Below are 19,423 nucleotides of genomic sequence, written 5' to 3'. Positions count from 1 at the left end.
TTTGGGCCTTCAGCTCTTTTGAGCCCCGTTAACCCCTCGTGAAGCTATACGTATTGGGTCTATACGGAAAAATGCTTTTCCAGTTGCAAGGGATTTTTTTTCTCGCTGTAGTACCAGGAGTGGCCACTGGGAAAAATTGGAAACAATGCTGAGCTGCTTTCCTGGGGGCTGGAGTATAACCAGTTCTCCATAAATGTTTGAGCCCTGCTGGTTGCCTAGAGACCTCACAGCACAACAGGAGTTTTATAGTTTCCCTGACAAGAATATGGAAGCCACATGTCCAAAATGTTCGCCAAGAAAGCTACAGCACACAAAAAGACATCATTACATCCTTCTGTGTTGAACAGCATCCAAACAATTAATTCATCAGCTCCTTGTTATTTTTACAACCACAGACTTCATGGTTTGTTATAGAAACCCTTTATTAATGACTTCAGCAACACTTATACCTACAACTGATCATTTATAATCCTTTATTTTAATCACTAGTTTGTTTTTTAAATTGGCTGCTCTCTCAATGGCAAGAGTTTTTCACAACCCAAGACCTTGATCTTGGATCGTGATATATCTCTGTAAAGCATTAGTAAACGATTTGTTGACTGATTTAGTCATTAATACGTATAGTATAAAAACAGTAACAATTCTAAACCCTTTATAATAATAATAATAATAATAATAAAAATAATGATAATAATAATAATAAACTTTATTTGTATAGCATCTGTATAGCAAAGACGTAGAAGACATAAAGGCATAATAAAACCTGCATGTTACAAAAGGAAAAGAGCAGAATAGAATACATAGAAGATTAAAAAAAAAATGTAAAAATAAAATGCATAACATAAGATGGAAAATAAAACCCACTAAGATAATATTGATAAAAAATAAAGCTAAAAATAGCGTATAAAATTAAGTACAATTCAAAACTGTAAGAGGTGCAGCAGTGTGTAAGTGAGAGATATACAGAGAGACCTGTAATGTAGGTCTACTAAGATTCTGGTACCATCTACGCCCATAGATTTACATACATTTTTAATTTTTTAAAAAGTTAAAAAATATGGATTGTTTTTTAAATTATTTTTAAACTATTACATATTAGGCTGTAAAGATGCCACCCGTCTTAAATGAAAATATTTCTGTTTAGTACACACAGACATTGAGCATGTAAAATCTTCATTATTTGGTGGACCGAGCCCACAGCAGCAGACACGCATGCGTCCTGGCGCTCCGGTCAGGCAGCGGGATGCAGCGCCGCCACCGTGGCTCAGTGCGCCCCGAGCAGCCAGAGCGCACGGTTACAATGAGCTTCTCCATCGGTCCGACTGAGAGCCAGCGTCAGTACCGACCTCCGAGCAGCACACACACCGCCGCAGACCCTGACCGACACCAGCTTCGCCCGCCCGCAGCAGGATGCCCGGGGGAAAGAGAGGGCTTGTGGCACCGCAGAACACTTTTCTGGAGAACATCGTCCGGCGTTCAAGTGGTGAGTCCGCGCGCCGGAGCGACCCTTGTTTTTTGGGTATGGTTTCACCAGGAAGCCTTGGATCCGGACTCTGCTGGAATACAGTGTGGCTTTTTTTTTGGTGCAACCACGGAGGTTTGGTGGAGGATAAACCCACATAACCTCAGTTTACACCCGCATTTATTCTGCAGTGATGGAGTTTACCCCCCTCTCTGAGCCACACGAGTGTGTTGCATCATAATAAGTAACATTAGACTGATTTAAGTTACATGTTCAATGGATTATTTCCACTGGGAGATGCGTGCATTGCAATTTTGAGGAAAATATGGTTGCATTTTTATTCATATCGGCAGCTGTTTGCCTCAAGATGCTCCCCAGGAGTCACATTACGCACCGTTTTATTCCCCACGGTTTTCGACTTTTTCGGGATTTTATGATGTAAATTATGCCTCTAAATGATGTGAGATCAAAACATGACAATAAAAGCAGCGCTACTGATCACATTCGCGTTTTTAGCAGGAGATTAAAAGTTTATTTTAGTCATTAACTCGCCAGTTTTTAATAATAAACATCGACAGCCGCTCACAATGGATCCTGGATCCACCTGATCAATAACTGTCATTTCCGCCTCTTCATAATATTAGGCTATTATTTTTAGGGACGTCCCTCCACGAGGAGGGAGTCGCCTTTGAAATCAATAAACCACCTTAATGCGCTCCGTCATTATATAATATACCGCGTTGTTTGTGGAAACAAACTGTGACAGGTGAAGTAAAATGAGCGATCTGTTGGGCATAATAGTAATATCTGCACAGTTATTCATCATTTTAATGTGCTCAGGATTACCCAGCTGCTTTTTATCATCATGTTTTCTCTGTTTCCATCTGCGCTATAGAGTGCGCCGGACTTGGCACCGGTCTGAGAAATACGCGCTCTCACCTGCGATTAGATTGATTCCTTTATCTTCTCAGAAAAGTCAGCGGAGTAATTGGCCGGAGTGAGAGTCAGAGCTGTGGATGGAGTGGGAGGGATGGTGTGCGCAGTGTTTTCTGTCTGACATCGCCGGTGTTTGTGCCTCCGGGAGAGCCGCGGGACTTTTGTGCGGATTCCTCCGGTGGGATTTTGCGCGCTAATTGGAGAGCCATTGGTTGTACAGTTGGTGTAGTGTCTTTATTATTTTCTGCTGGAGAAGTCACGAAAGCAATTAGCTGGATGGTGTGAAGTGATTGTTTTGATGGCCTCAGATCAGATTCTGCAGCCTTTCAGTTTGGGGAATCTTTGGGACCAAAACTGGACCACAGAGATAATCACAAGTTTAGACATGTTTTAACCTGCTGCAACTAATGATTATTTTGATTTTGAATATTTTCACTCTTCCTTGGCATGTATTGTTCTAACTTATTGCAGAGAAAATGTATTATAAGCTTTCACTGCAGACATCCAAACAGATTCAGATGATATTAAGTATACTTAAGTTTGCTTTTTAGTTTGAGAACTTGGTTGTATGAATATGATATTTCCCTAAATCAAAAGTTGGTTAATAACATATAGAATACAGTGTTTGAAATTGTCCTTCACTATACCAAACAACAGAAATATTTGATAAAATTCAAAAGGTTTATGTTTTCTTTTTAGAAAATGTAGTATTTAGGTGTAGTGTTTTGTACATAGCAGCAAATACAACTGAACATAAACTGAATTTTAGTGTTACAGGCAGGGCTGGAGCCAAAAAATGGGCTAATTAGGCCCCCAATGGCCCCTGCTTGTATCTGTCTATTGAAACACAAAGTCATGGAATATGTCCCATTTATACTTTAAAACAAGTAGACAAGATGGATTCTGATTAATTTGATCTGTTTTATTTAATATTTTTTGCTTATAGGGATACACATTCCTCAAAACAAACATGCAGTTAATCAATTTATCACAAACCAACAGACACAATCCCTTTGGGACTTTTAATAGACCCCTAAAGGAATACTTGACCCACAAAATGACCATGTGTGTATCAGTTCAATTCATGCTGTGTCAACTTGAATTTGTGAAGAAAACATTGTTTTTCTCGTATGCCTCCATGGAAAACAAGGAACATATTGAATTACTGATTGATTTTGCACTGGATACCAGCAAAACTATATCAAAACATCTGGTCACAAACTCTTAAACAACGCGTGGAGTATAATCCAATCCAGTCATATGCTCAGCACATGCATTTAGCTAAAAAACAAAAGAAAACCTTCCAAATACTAATACTGTAGTCTGGCTTTGAAGAGAGCAGATATGTTTCACTTTCAGTTCGGGTTTAAATAGAAAGTATTTAGTGAAAATGCATGTGTTTGGAAGCACTGAGCAGATAAGCTAAGTCAGACTTGGATTATATTGCACAAAGTTGTGTGAGAGTTTGTAAACAGATGTTTTGACATAGTTTCCTGTTGTTAAGTGTTGCCCCCAGTCAATCAATAAATGTTCACCATTATTTGTGGAGGCATGCCAGAAATACAAAGTTCTCTTCATGAATTCAAGGTAACATGATAAACAACTGGTCATTTTTCGGTGGACGGTCAGTGGGTGGAATTACTGACAGTAATGATGGGTTACTGGGACAATTAATGGGATGGAGCCATTGTTGACGCTGCAGCTCTCCCGAGTTGATAATTCGGTGTTGTTCACAGGATGACAAGATGGTGTAGAAACTGTCATGAATAAATAAATAAGGATAATAAGTTCAGAATAAAATTATCTAAATCTAGACAGACTGTCAACTTTGATAAAAAATACCATCGGTTCCACAAAGAGATCCTATCTTCCAAATCACCTTTTAATCTATTGAGCATAAATGCTCATAAGATGATATCTCTATTATTGCATCTAATTTATCAGTGAAATCCTGAGCTTTAGCTGCTTTCCAGTGTCATGCTGTAATCATATTATCTTATCACACATATATATCAGTATGAGTGTCTGTGTGGGCCGATGAGTAACAAGACATTTCAGTACAGAAATCCCAAAGATAGCCGAAGTTTGAGGTAATGAAAACAGTATCTGTTACATAGTAGTAAGTTTTACTATAAGTATGCAAGAAAACATCTTTATATACTACTAATTGACTGCCGCTTGGTCAGTCTTTTGGGTGTCAGACACCAAAGGCAAAAGCAACCTTTTGTGGCGGTATGAGATAATGCTGGTTGGCATCAGTTTATAGCGCGGCTGGATGGCGCCCTGGTATGATATGCCACTGGTCGGCTGGACGGCACCTGTTCACGTGGTATGTCCGTTTATAGCGCAGCCAGATGGAACCTGTTGCAGCAGAATCATAAGCCACCGGACTGCGTGAGTTAGAAATGCTGCTAGTCACAACGTAATAAAAGTAAACGTCCTTGAAGGGCGGACAGGGAGGTGAATGGGTCCAACAAACTCTGGACTTTCACCCGCGAGCCTGCTGTCCGATTTCCATATGATGTTTAGCCAAACTATGGTGTTTTTTTTTTTCTAAACCTTACCATATGCTTTTGCAGCAATATGAGAAAAACATAATTATGAGGTGTTTTTTGGATGTAAGTTTATTTAGAAAAAGACTGTATGCATCTAATGAGCAGAAACTGAACAATTCCTGTGAAAACAGACGGTTATTTTAAAATTACACAATGTATATAGCAGCTGTAAATTGACAGCATCCCAGAGCTTCAGACGCAGGAGGATACCTAACGCGTCACATGTAGTTTTGAACGGCACTGACCAAGCGGCAATATTTGATGAGTTGGGATGGTTTTGGCCTGTAGACTTGTGGACAATCTGAGCAATAAATTACAACCAAAGTGCTGCCAGTCTGCTGCCAACCAGCAGGATTGTTATAAAGAGTCTTAATAATACTAATGAACCTCCTCTTTAAACCTATGTGATCCATAACTGAAGATAAATACCATCATTTTACCTGTTTACATGCTTTTTCAATATCTAATGACAGAACAGCATTGGAATAATTAATATTTTTGTATAAAATGAATGAATGAATGATCCGCTATCTACAATCTGCAACTTTTTATTTTATGAATTCAGTTTGAGTTTTAGGGGTTAAAGTAGTCTTCGGTGGCTCCAGTCAGGTTTCCTGTTTCCTGAGGGTGTTTAGAGTGTGTTAGTGGGACTCATGACCTCAGTTTTTCTAAAATCGTGCTCACTGGGAAACCTGCAGTAACACATATTCTCTGCATGAATGCATTCTTTGTTTCACTCAATGAGAATTAGATCTAAAAATTAAAATGTTTTATATAGAACAGAATTACATATTTCCCTGATAACTGAATGAGCTGTAAAGGGTAAATAATCTCATCAGTGGCTTTCAGTTTGAGTCCCTCAGTGGTCTGAACACTGTTTCAGAAAGTTTGACACTTTTCTTTGAGCACTCTGTTGCTGTCGGCCCTCAGGAACCTCGGTTCAGTAAAGTAATGGGTTGTGATGAAAGACGAGAGCAGAAAAGGGCAAGATGATTGTGATTGTTGCATTACGTCTTACTCTTAAATACCAGAGGGGCACACTGGAGGTTTTTGGGCTTAAAACAAGACTGAGATTAAGTAACTCCTTTTCCTTTTTGTGCTGAAAAATCACGTCAGTAATTGTTTGGAAAGAGACGCACGAAAAAGATGAGGCTCATATTGTTCTGGATTGTTCTGCGTTAAAGATGAGACCCACAGTTTTCCCAAAAAGCACTGCAGACTTGTGTGAATTAGTCAGACCACTGAATCAGCAGCATTTCTGGGATGAAATATAGAGAGAAAACTTTTCTGGTCTCATTACTAGTGGGTCAGGAAATTAATGTTTGACCTGTGGGTGGCGCCGCAGAAAATGCCATATTGTTGCTTAAGTCTAAAGGATTTAGTCTTGGCTCATTATGGGATGTCTCAGACTTAGCTTGTCTGGCTCAGCTCTACAGGGTCAGTACTGGCTCAACTTTGATCAAACTGAGCTGGACTTTGTTGAACGTGATTCTCTGGGCTTCATGTAGCTGTTTGTTTTCATTTTTGTTTAACCTGCAGAGTATAGAGGGCTGCAGAAATGAATCCTAAAACCCAGAGGTGAGTTAATATCAAAGCACCTGATTCCTCTCCTTGGTTTTTTGTTGGATGCCTGAAATAGGGTCTGTGGTTAACAGAGACTTCAAGAGACTTAATATCACACTTGTAAAGTGTTAAGTTTTTATGTTTTTTATCCATCATCATGCCAAGAGAACCAGGGCAATGCTAACTTCCAGGTTACCTACAAAAAATATCATCCAAAGTACTTCAAAGCCAAACCAACCAGCTACCAAATGACATTGCCTAAATATAACCACAAAGTTTATAGTGTAATGGTAACCATTTAAAACAGTAAGGATGGGCTTAAAACTGTTAATGTTGTCATATAAGTTTTTTTTAGAAAAAAGTGGAGTTCGAGACCTATTCTGTCTTATAGGATAAGAGACGTCCGGGAGAGACACATCTCTGTTGAGTTTTTAAAAGTAATTTTTGATGCTTTGACCAGTACCAACGAAATTAAATTTACGGAGCATGACCAGCAGGTCGTGTTTTCTATACTTTTCATCAGTGGAAGCACTCTGAGATTTGACCTTGTCATAAGAGCACCTCACGTACTGTAAACTGCAGTAAACTGAGTTTTCTTGCAGGACAAAAGTGAATGCATGAGGACATAAAATCCAGGTGAATCAGTCTAAAAAACTTTGCTTTTTTAAAAACATCTAGATGGTATTTAGGTGAAAATTAAGCATCTTCTTCCTTTGCTCTCTTTTTAGTGTCATTCTGTCAGACTCCCGTTACACCTTCATGCAGATAATTAACATTGAATAAAAGGCCACTGTACAAGCTTAAAATATACTCGCTTAGTCTGAAATACCATGCAAGTTTTTCTCAGTATCCACGTGATCATTGGATGAAACTGACTGATACACAGAACCAACTTATCGTTTTATTATGAACCCAATATTACCAAGTCTGTAAGGTTTTTCCCTGACAACAGCTCGAACATTTTTACTATAGTTTCTACTTTTTTTCATCAGAGGGCTGCCAAGTAAAATCAATCGAGTGGTTTCACTCAACAGTCTGTAAAAAGCAAAGAGATGCTGACACCTTCGAGAATTCACGTGTCTGTGTTTCACTGCAGAAACTTTAGTGTCTTTTTTATCATTTAAATGCTGTCTTGGGTTTTTCCTTCCTGCTGTAAAACACACTGTAGGAAACACTGTATGCTTGTAATGTTTTTGTGCATTCACAGATTTGAAGTGCTGTTGCAGTATTTTTTCATCCCAAAATTCACTCTTTCATCAACCAAGAGCTTTTTTGGAAAAGAGGAGCTTCTCTTAGTGATGAATGATTACCTGCCAAAGTTACGAGCACAGCAGATTTGGCACGTGTTGAAGGACGTTATCGGCAGTTTTAGCTCATTAATTACAAAGTAGATACACCCTTTTATATACTGCTGAACATCCTCTAAAGCAGCTGATAGTTTTCTGACCTTTCGAGGAGCTGTGAGGTCCAGTTTGTGTCTGTTTGCTGTTTAGAAAAACCCAACTTGCACGACTTAAGCTTTAGGGAATCCATTAAAGTGGATTCAAAAAGTAGTTGTCACCGTGTCCATGTTTGTGTTTTGTTTTTTGGGTCTTCTTGTTGGTGATTTCAAGGACAACATCTGAGACTTCAGTCAGTTGCCGAAACCTTCTGGGGTTTCATTATACAGCAGCTGACTGTCAGCTTCTGAATGTTTTGGAGTCCTTAAACACACAGAAAGTGCAGTTTTTGAGGCAGTCTCTACTTGTGTGCTGTCATACTGTATAAAAGGTTATTTTAGAGGATGCCTTTGGTTTTCTGCAGCATGGATCTTATTTTTGTATGTTTGGTTTAGTATCAGTTTTGATGTAGAGGACACTGAGGTCATATTGTAAATAATATTTCTGGGACTTTGGGGATTTACTGACAGAGAGTTCATATTTTATGATAACTTTAAGATAACTGATAACTTAACAAATGTTGGATTTTTGAGGCTCATTGCACTATATTTTAGGCAAAATAGCTTAAAATGTGTCAGTTTTTAGGCATTAAAAGAAAATACATTAAAGGGATTTGGTATCTTTGCGGATTGTATGCCTGAACGTGTAAACACAGTTTTAATTATTTTTTTCAAACCATAACATACACACTTAGATGAGATGGCTTCCAAGCTGCAGACTGCTGGTCAAGACTAACAAAATGTGAAACCAGTCATTTAGCGAGTCATTGCTGTGTTTCCGGCGGCTTTTTAGCTCCCAAATGTGGATGTTTTTTTAGGGACTTGTTGCTGGGTTTCATGCTGCATTTTACCAAAACATTGCTGTTTCCCTGCTGGGATCGTGCTCCCCATATGGGGGATTTTAAGCCAAAACATATTCTTCTCCCCAAACAAAATGGAGTGGTTTTTGTGCCTGGACATACCCACAAGTTTCAACATATCCACTAACTAAAACCTGCAAATGTGACATATTTGTAGTTTTTAGAAATGTACAATGCCAACATGTTTTCTGGTGTTTTTTGGAGGAATAAACACTAAATTAATTACTAAAATCACTAAAAATTAGCCAGAATAAGTCTCAAGATACACAGGGTTTAAACTAATTCCCAAGTTAGTCAAACTTGTTTAGAAGAGAAAAAGAGGACAAACCAGCACAATTATTTCCCATTTGTTGTAAACATCCATCACAGTTTACAGACCAGTTCCCACTTCAGCTGTGACCTAATGCAGTTGTCGTAGTCGTGTGTGTACACTTTTTTTGTGCAATAAGAGAGTTCACTTTCAGTTTTACTTCCAAACAACAGATCATCTGGATAACCTTTTTTTATGTCCTTTTCCGCAGCAACACCCTCATGATGGTACATTAACAAGACCCCAGTTGAGCTAAACTGAAACTTTCCCTTAATTAAGCAACACAAAGACAACCAAGGGTTTATTGTGATGAATTACCCAATTCAAGCCAAAGAAAAGTGTCTTTAAATTGATTTTCATGCATCTAAAAATATACTTCATGCAACTGAGAACGGTCGACAGCTGCAACGTATAGCTTATGCAATTTGTAGGTAATTGTTAAACAGTTAAAACCACCCTTAATGTTGTCCCTGGTGACCAAGCTAAACATGTAGAATATATCAAATGAATAATTAATATCTGTGTGATTATAAAAGAGCTGCTGGTGGTATTTTAACACTGCAGATGTTTCTCCAGTGTGGTGTGAACCAGGCTGCCTATCTGTATTTACACTTTGCTGTAACCGATAGCTCGTTTTGGTTTAACCATGGGATTGACCAGGAGAGAAATTATGGGGTGGTGATCATCTTTTGATAATATCCATTTCATCCTTATACAAATAAGCCCTTCGGCAGACGCGTGCAGACTGATTTTCTGCATGAATTCCTCTTTATTTTATTGGCTGATAAGTTTGTTAAGGATCAGGTTAGTATGACTTGTTTTCGACATTTGGTCCTCCCTATTACTGTAGCCTGCTGTGTATCCAAAATTCAGCAAATAAACAAAACCAACACATGATGTAACACTGTGACACTTTTACCTGTTTCTGTTGTTGAAAGCAGCCATCAGCCAAAGAGTGACATGTGAACATTAATAAGAACAAGAAGCATACTGGCAGAAAATAAAAGCACACAATCACACAACAAATGTACAATCAATAATTAAATAGGACTATAACGCAGGCGGCTGTTTACATTCCAGAAATAAATGTACATTAAGAAGTATGTTCAAGTAATTTCTGTCAACAGCTGAAATTACCAGCTTGAGTATTTTTCAGCTGAACAAAAAAGTTGATAATAATATACCTTCAAATGACTTAAAAACACGTTTTTGAGACGTGGTTAATTCTTTTTTTCAGTTTTTTAGCTGTGTACATTTGATGAAGTCGGTTTTCTGAATTTGTTGTGTTCATGTGCTTTGAGGTCATAAAGTGGGAACAACATGGAAGCTACAGAGATGATGGGTTGCATTTTAATGCTAAGAGTTTTTTAAATAAGAGGTTTATAGCGTTTTTTAGTTGGACTGAAATACATTACTAATGCAGCCTATAAAACTTCAATTAACAGCCCGGGCTGTTATTTGCTTCAATCACTGAACTCAACAGGCTTATTTTTGGGACGGGCGTCTATAATAGCACAGCCTTTTTTTCTTTCACAAAAAAATTTTATTGTGTGGCTGGTAGATTTTGGAGTCCACCAACCAGATAACCATTTTTTTTGGCAGGTGAGTGAAGCAAAATTAACAGCCACTTGCATATTTTTGCATTTGGCTGGGGCTAATTTTTTGTCAGAATGTGAAGCCGTACCGGGTTTGCAAAAGGGACTAGGCTTATATTTGAAGTTTTATGCTATACACATACAGCGTAAACATGTTTGTATAGACACATTAGAAGCAAACAAAAATAACAAACAAATACACTTTGAACACAATAAGAGCAAACTAATAAACAGGAGAACAGTTTTCAGACATTTTTAAAAAAATAATGTGAATATTCAGCACATCTAACACAATCTGGCAATGTATTCAAGCAGGTGGGACCACAAAAACTGAAAGCTGCTTCATCAAACCTTTGATTGAACCCTCAGAACAAGTAGAAGGTCTGAGACAGAAAATAGTAACTCTGATTCTGGTTCATATTGAATAATTCAACAAGATATCAGCTCTCTGATTTGGGGTCGGATTGAGAGGCAGCGTGAAGGTTTAAAACAGGAGCAGGACAGGAATTAATGCTTTTATGAGCTGATATCAACTGCTGAGTCAAGACAGTGTGTGAATTTAATCTAAGATTTGGCACATGATCATCATTCATATTAACGTAAAATCTGACATTTCCAAAAGTCCTCTCTACCATTAACCAGAGCCGAAGAGACTGAAAGAAAATGATGAATTCATCAGTGTGGTTTCACTGCAGTTTAATCATTTATACGCTGTTTGAGAGGCTTTCCAGCTCTGATAAGAATAATGTTATCTAAACTTTTACAGTGTTGAGAGGAGGAGGTTTAAATAACCGAACAAGGTACCGGCAGTCAGGTAAAAAAAAAAAGGATTTCAATTGGGGTTGAAAATCACAAATGTTCGACCGCTTTTAGCTGAAAATCCAGATAAGTATTTGGTTGGCATGAAAGAGGAGAGCAGAAAGGTCGAGATGATTCAAACTGGCTGTTGAAGTAAAACTTACTCAGCACTTTAAAGCCAAAGGGCACACAGTGGGCCGCAGCTACATCTATATCTATTCTGCTATAAGACTCACCTTCAAAGAGTTACTGCTGTAATCTTTCCTGCTCTGCACACCGACTGTTTTCCCCTTTTGACTCCGAGGAATTTTTACAGTTAGTTTTTTTAAATAAAATATCTTTCTTTCTTTCCTTCCTTCCTTCCTTCCTTCCTTCTCTCCATTCCTTCAGTTTTTCCTTTCCATTTCCTTTGATTCTTTCTTTCTTTCTGTCTGTCTTTCTGTGTGTGTGTGTGTGTGTGTGTGTGTGTGTCTGTGTGTGTGTGTGTGTCTGTGTCTGTGTGTGTGTATGGGGGGTGTATAGTGTCTTGTATAGTGCTGTAATAAGAAGGGGACATTTAAATAAAGGTGGTTGAAAGTCAAAAGTCCTGCTTTCTTCCTTCCTTTCTTCATTCCTCCTGTCCTTCTTTTCTACCTTCCTTCCTTTTTTCCTTTTTTCCTTCCTTCCTTTCTACCTTCCTTTCTTCCTTCCTCCTCTCCTTCCTTCTGTCCTTCCTTCCTTCCTTCCTTTCCACCTTCCTTCTTTCCTTCCTCCTCTCCTTCCTTCCTTCCTTCCTTCCTTTCTTCCTTCCTTCCTTTTTACCTTCCTATCTTCCTTCCTCCTCTCCTTCCTTCTGTCCTTCCTTCCTTCCTTTCTACCTTCCTTTCTGCCTTCCTCCTCTCCTTCCTTCCTTTCTTCCTTTCTTCCTTCCTTCCTTCCTTCCTTCCTTTCTCCCTTCCTTCCTTCCTTCCTTCCTTTCTACCTTCCTTTCTTCCTGTCTTCCTTCCTTCCTTCTCTCTGTTCCTTCAGTTTTTGGGAACATCATTTATTCTTTCTTTTCTTTTCTTTACTTTACTTTACTTTACTTTACTTTACTTTACTTTCCTGAGTTTAAAATTAATCATTGTTTAACTAACTTCATGCAAAATGATGAAATTAGATTTAGATGCGATGCCTTCGGTGTTGCATAATCAATGACACAGTGTCATCCATGCCATCTGAAAACAGTACATATCATTATATTTTAAGATACACCTTTATTTTGAAATTCCCACAGCACATCTGTCATAATATGCGCCTAAGTACTCCTCCCTTGAAAAGACAGCAATCACAATATTGACTGATATTGTCTTTTATTGACTGTAGGTCCCTTAATTAAATCAAATTAAAATCATATATTGGCAGATTTTTTGATATCAGCAAATATCTTATTATTTTGAACTGTCCGAATAATAATAATAATAATAATAATGCAAAACCACCATTTATAATTGTAAAACACTGACATAAAACATTCCATTGAACAAGGAATATTTTAACTTTTGATACTTTTGAGTCTTGAATATTTCTTCCACTACTGCCTCAGCTGGTCTCACAGATCTTTATACAGTGTCCTCTGGAGGTTAAAAAGCTTAACAGCCTTTTATCTGCTTCTCATATTTGATGCTGATTTTTTTTTTTACTGTCCTGTCCATCTGTCAGAGACCAGCTTCCTCCTGGGAAATGCCCAGATCGTGGAGTGGCCTGTAGTTTACAGCAATGACGGATTCTGCAAGCTGTCTGGCTTCCACAGGGCTGAGGTCATGCAGAAGAGCAGCACATGCAGGTACAAACTCATGCTCATATTTTGCATTATTACTGAACATTTAAACTCTTTGATGAATGACTAACTTAGGAAAAAATGCCCCATAAATAATGAAAAAGTTACATAAAAAATACCTAAAAATTGGCAAATAAAAAGAGAGTGAGGAAAGAAAAAAAACAAGAAAATGAAAAAAGTGCCTAAAAATGATAATGATTTAACAGACTTTAAAACTTGTAATTATTATTTATAAATTCAAAAAGAAATCCAACTAACCAATTTGCTCGGGGTTCAAGGGTTTAAATACCCGTAAAATGTGCCTGGTATCAAAGAGTTAAGCTTCTAAATGCAAAATTATTACTGTTTTATGGAAGATCAGAGCCAAACTAGTTACATTGTTGTAATTGAGCAATAATGACTCTTTGATTTTGCTGCTTGCACTCAAAGCGTCACTAAATATGCAGTCATTTCATGTGTGTAATTTCTTTACATTTGCATACACTTTACCACTGGATCTATAGTAGGCAAATTTCATTATTCAAACCTTAGTTTTATGGTTTTTTAATGGTTTAAATGCTTCATTCAAAGCGGAACTAATAAAAGCCAATATGTTTTCACAGCTCCCACTTCTTAGTGAGATAAAACCACACCAGAGTAGCCATGAGTCATTGTTTTTAAAACGAAAACCATGTCCTTTTTAAAGTGCTCCATTTATCTCTCAGAAATCACCGAATATGTCCTTTTTTATTCAGTAACATCCATTATTTAAGCACTGTTATGAGAGAGAGGGGGAAAAGATCAGAAAGTGACAATCTTTGGTACCTTCATGCGTTTTTTTTCCCGCCAGTGATCATTAAAACCGCACACCGCTGCTCTGGAGAACTGTTTACATGATACTGACTTCATTTGCTGTGATCGCTGCTTCTGTATCATGCAAGAAAAAAGTGTGAAGCTCAGCAGAGTCACTGAACACAAAAAAGCATCTGGCACTTCCACTTGGTCTGAGAGAGAGGGAGAGAGAAGAGATGGCGAGATGGCACACCACTGAGTGAGAGTCTGAAATGAATCCAATTTCAAGCTGCCAGGGGAGCTCTGCCCGGTCCAGCTCGAGGACGGTGTCTTGCTCGCCTGTCAGTCAGGACGTTTTAAAATTTGACTCCAAAGGACGACTCCTCTCCTCAGGCGCCTCTCAGATCTGACCGGGGGTGACGGCCTTGACTAGCCGGCGGCTAAAAAGCCTCTCTCAGACACCGAGCTAAGTAAGAACAGGGGCACTGAGATTTATCCGTCCACTCCCTGCTGCTCTGGGCTGAGGAGGACACTGAGACCGACAATCCTCTCAGACGTGACACTCAAGAGGACAAGAGGAGCCCACTGAGAGCTTAAACATACAGGCCGCTGCCAAAGTGATGGAAGGTGGAGGCTCGTTAATGGAGCCCAATGACATTTATAGGGAGTCATTTTCGACTTTTTGACTGCACACAATTGTACGACTTTGTGACATTAGTGCAGGTGTATTGACACATTAAAATAATGACACGGGGGTTACTGCAGGTCACATGAACTGTAAAGGGACAAACAAACAAATACTATACACCAGTGGTGCCAAGTTTTTGTCAGCAAGCAAGCAGCAACCTCCTGGGCTAAAATAACTGAAGCCAATACGGAAGTGCCAAAAACTGCAGTTCCTAAAATAGCGACTTAAAGCTGGCTCCAAGAGCCAGTCGATCCCCGCAGACCCCCATGTTAAACTTTACAGCAGAAAGAAATATGTTTATTGCCTGGTACAAAAAATGGTTTTGGCCTCTAAAGCTATTTTCCATTAATGGCAACTGTACTGAGGGTGAATTTTAATATAACTCACCTGTTTACGTTTTATTAAGGATTAAATTAATTCATAATAAAGGACACGGCTGCCTGAAGTGACTGGGTGTGGTGTCACCACAGTCAATTTAATTTAAAGGAGCTTTTTTAGCGAGGGAATATGCATACACTGCTGAAGCAAGTGTGAAATAAAGATAAAAAAGTGAAGTGGAGATCCACTAGAATAAAGAGAAAACAAAGCTGTGTTACACTGCAACATTAAGAAAAAAGAGAGAGACAGAGATTTATGCTGCTACATAATAACGTACAAATGTAATGTATCAAGGCTTTGCAGATTTGTATGATGCCAACATTTTTTCTGTTGATTGGGTTGTTTTTGCTCTCAGCTGTTCTGTAAATGCACTCACCATTACAAATAATTCAAGTAAGATGTAGCCTTTTGAACAACATTTCTGGAGTGTTTCCATTTAACCCTTTAACACCTAGATCAACATCAAATTTTAATATGCTGCATTGCTGCATTCAGAAGCCTTTCACGAGCATTTTAACCTCTGAAACCTGAGAAAATTGGTTTGATTTCTTTCAAAAACATGGGAAAAAACACAATGAGCATCTTGACAAGAAAAGTCCAGCAAATTCTGAAAAATTAGCTGGAGGAGATAATTAGATATTATCAAAAAACTGGGTTCAAATGTCTGCAACATTACATTTATAATTGTATTAATTATATATTTAATAGTCGAAGGTACCCACACTGAAGCTCAGATACTCAGAAACCCATTGATGTTTCGAGCTACATGCTCTTCTTCAGACTGTTCAATGTTTAATGTGATTCCAGCACCTTCTTTAATGTTTTTATGGGTATGCACATTTTCTACTGTTTGCATGTCTAAATTATATAATTGAAATTATGTTACCGAAAAAATATAGAAAAAAATATATTATGAAAAAGTATATGATTTTTTTAGACACTTCTAGTTATTTTTTCAAAAAAAATTTTATATCCTTTTTTTGTTTTTTGGCTAATTTGTAGGTAATTTTCTTGTAACTTTTTAATAATTTCGTACCATTTTTTGGGCCACTTTTTTGTGAAGTTGCTTGTGACCCCTTTCCCATCTTTTTGAAATAAATCAGACCACTTTGCTCAGGTATCAGTGGGTGAAACCAACATGTCCAACAACTATTGAAAGGCCAGTTAGAGTCAAATCAAGACATAGATTTTGTGCCACATGTTGTGTATCTGCATCGTGGGCACCCTTAAAGCGGAGGAACTTTTCCAGCATACGCACTTGTGACGACACTGAAGTGGCGGCCATGTTTGGATTCCTCATCCATTTTTAAAACCTCGTTGTGAACTACAAACACATGAGGCTGATTACATGAGGAGGGAGAATATCCTGAATAAGAACAAGAGTTAAGACTCTTCCCCACTTTCTTTCTTTTTTGATAAAACTGGAAAATATTTAATAAAATGTCTGTGATTTTCTCTGTGATCTGCAATGAGGAAACATACTGTTAACTGGATATTTTTTTTACCACTTAATTGCACCTTTGTGTGTGTATCAGTCCTTGAAGACACTGCGGCAGCCGGGGAAGGAAAGTAATCACTCAGACTAATTATATTACCACAGATTAAAATGTCCTCAGCCTTTTAAGGAATAATTACAACCATGCCAGGAAATGCAGGCTGCACCAATCCAAAACCAATCCTCAATCCTTCAGTGTGAGCACGATTTATGCTGCTGCTGCGTCAATATAAACTATAAAAACCAAACATAAACGTTAATGGAGACTTTATAGATAACACATTGACAATGCTGTTACAGAAACACGTGATTTACTGTATCACGGGGGAAAAGGTTAAAAGGTCAGCTCTGTACTGGTTGCTGCTGCTTCTCATGCTGTTTTTCTTTTTTTAGTTTTATGTACGGAGAGCTGACGGACAAGAAGACCATCGACAAGGTCAGACAGACTTTCGACAATTATGAGTCCAACTGCTTCGAAATCCTGCTTTACAGAAAGAACAGTGAGTGCTCATTTACTTTATTGCTGCCACTTGACACAAGGATGTAACGTTGTGGCTTTATTTTCGTTATTGAATGAGTGCTCGCTTAAATTGATTCCATAGAACATGGTGCACAATGCCCATCAGTTTCTCACAGTCCAAGGTGAAGTCTTTTTTTTTTACAGTGTAAAACAAATATATTCAATTTTCATGAATTTAAAACAGAAAAACAGCAAATCATCACTTTTGAGGAGCTTGAACCAGCAGATGTTTAACTTTTTTTTGCTAAACTACTGAGTCATTTATTAATCATTGTCATTTATCATTTTCAGCACTAATGTCTTGCTGCTGTTTTTTCCGTTGTCATATTGTGTTTTATTTTACTTTCTCAGAAAAGGACTTTGTGCACCTTTTTCAAATCATTTTTATATTCACACTACGTGTTTGAGGACAGGTGATTTAAAGCACTGCCAATTTTAAAATGCCAGATAATGGATGGATGGATGTATGGAGGTCAGATGAAACCTTTATGGGGAAATGAAAAAGTGAAATGAAACATACGGATGAAATATAACTTCAACAGGTCAACTTGAGTAGAAGAATATATTCCTCTGTCCAGTGTGACAGAGCAGCAGTAGTTTGAGCAGTAAATTGCTGATCAGCAGTGTTTGTGAGGAGCACAATGGACAAAGTGTGCAGACAAAAATAGTCCCAAATGTTCCTGTCTCCTGAGAGTGATCACCTACGAGAGCAAAATGTGAGGCGGGGGAGGGAGACACAGTAAAAAATGAAAGATCAATTTTAAAATAGCTCAAATTTGCTGACAAATCAGGAGAACAGGGCTCTTATGGACGCTGGTTATAAATGAGATGGATGATGACTATGAACTACTCGTATCCACAGAAATTATGGCAATAAGGTGTGTGCAACTTTGTTGAACTTTGGCTCCCCTAAGAGTGTGTGAGGAGGTAATAAATACACGGAAACCTCGTTCAGGAAGAACAGCGAGTTCCCTAAAAGTGACCTTAACATTAGGTTTTTAAACCACATCTGTTTGAATATTGGTACTTTAAACAGCAGAACAAATCAACGTAATGCATGCGGACAGTGAGGAGAGTAGAAGGATCAAATTGTTCCTTATGAAGATTATTTGGTACATCAGGTGACGTACTTGGCTGTTACTGGTACTGAACACACCGAAGGATCTGTAATACAAAATGAAATGACTCATTTTTCATTATGTTCATCTTAAAATGTCCCCTAACAGTTCATTTACTGAACATGATTCTTGTTAAAGAAAAACAGCCCTCATCAGCCTTCATCATGAAGTCAAGCAAAAGTCTAATGCTTGACTTCCTGATGAAGGCTTGATGCCGAAACAGGTCGAAGTTTGTTTTTAAAGGTTTGCATGACCATGCCGTGATATTAAAGGCATTGTAATTGTTTGAAGAGAGTGCCTTGGAGTTTTTCTTGTTTTTCTCTACTCTCTCTAGCTGTCAATTTTTGAATGCCATGCCAAAGAGCACCTCAAACAGTCTTTTTTGAGTCCAGGAAGTGCTCCTTTCTACAGTTTATGATTCTTGTTAAATCGGATACTTATAGTGTGTTGAGTTCCAAACTGCACAGTAATTTTCAGCAGATTTTGAGAACGTAGTGTGCTTATACTGGAAACTTGACAAAATAAAGTATACTCAAAATATAAATATTCTGCTGTCCACGGACACTATTGTCAATCAATGCAATGCACAAAGGATTTAAGAAGGTTTTCACTCCCAGAAGAATTGTAAACTGACTTTTGTATAGCGTCTTTCTAGTCTTTCCATTACTCACAGCACTTTGGAAAATCAAGCAATTCTAACAAGTTCTCATCCCGTGTCATCGCATGTTGCTGCTTTGCAGTAGACTTGCGCATCTACATATTATGCTCTATGTATCCTTCTGCGTGTCCTATTGACGTTCCAGGTTGCCGCTACCATGATGCACGTGGTGGGATACACTGCGCATCGTTATTTTCAGTCAACCAAAGCACATGGCAACCAATGCCGGGACTTCAACAAACACACATGCTGGGACGGATGGTTAGAATTAGGAGAAGAAGGCACATAGTAAGGTGTCGAAGAAAATCCGTCACATACAGACAGGAAGCAAACACTGAGGTTGTTGGATCCATCCTGCCCCTTCTGCCCGCCGTATAGGGACCTTCATGCTCCTTAAAATCATGCACTTAAAGACGTCATATTGGGCTGTGGGTGATTTGATGGGCTTTTTGCACTGTTTTCTCACACTGTACATAGACT

At 38.3% G+C, this 19,423-nt stretch overlaps 1 protein-coding gene across 1 annotated transcript in view; it reads left to right on the top strand.

The window, feature by feature from the left end:
- The first annotated feature begins 1,291 nt into the window (after positions 1-1,291).
- Positions 1,292-19,423, top strand: part of kcnh5b (potassium voltage-gated channel, subfamily H (eag-related), member 5b) — a 158,104-nt gene continuing 139,972 nt past the window's right edge. The window contains exons 1-3 of the mRNA XM_042500812.1: positions 1,292-1,483; positions 13,198-13,321; positions 17,041-17,147. Coding sequence (XP_042356746.1) covers positions 1,411-1,483; positions 13,198-13,321; positions 17,041-17,147 — 304 coding nt within the window. The 5' untranslated portion in view covers positions 1,292-1,410. The remainder of the gene's footprint in view (positions 1,484-13,197; positions 13,322-17,040; positions 17,148-19,423) is intronic.

Source organism: Plectropomus leopardus, chromosome 14 (genome assembly GCF_008729295.1).
Source record: "Plectropomus leopardus isolate mb chromosome 14, YSFRI_Pleo_2.0, whole genome shotgun sequence".
In the NCBI taxonomy this organism is placed as follows: domain Eukaryota; kingdom Metazoa; phylum Chordata; class Actinopteri; order Perciformes; family Serranidae; genus Plectropomus; species Plectropomus leopardus.
The sequence above is the reverse complement of the archived record's forward strand: the minus strand, read 5'-3'. Positions and strand labels throughout refer to the sequence as shown.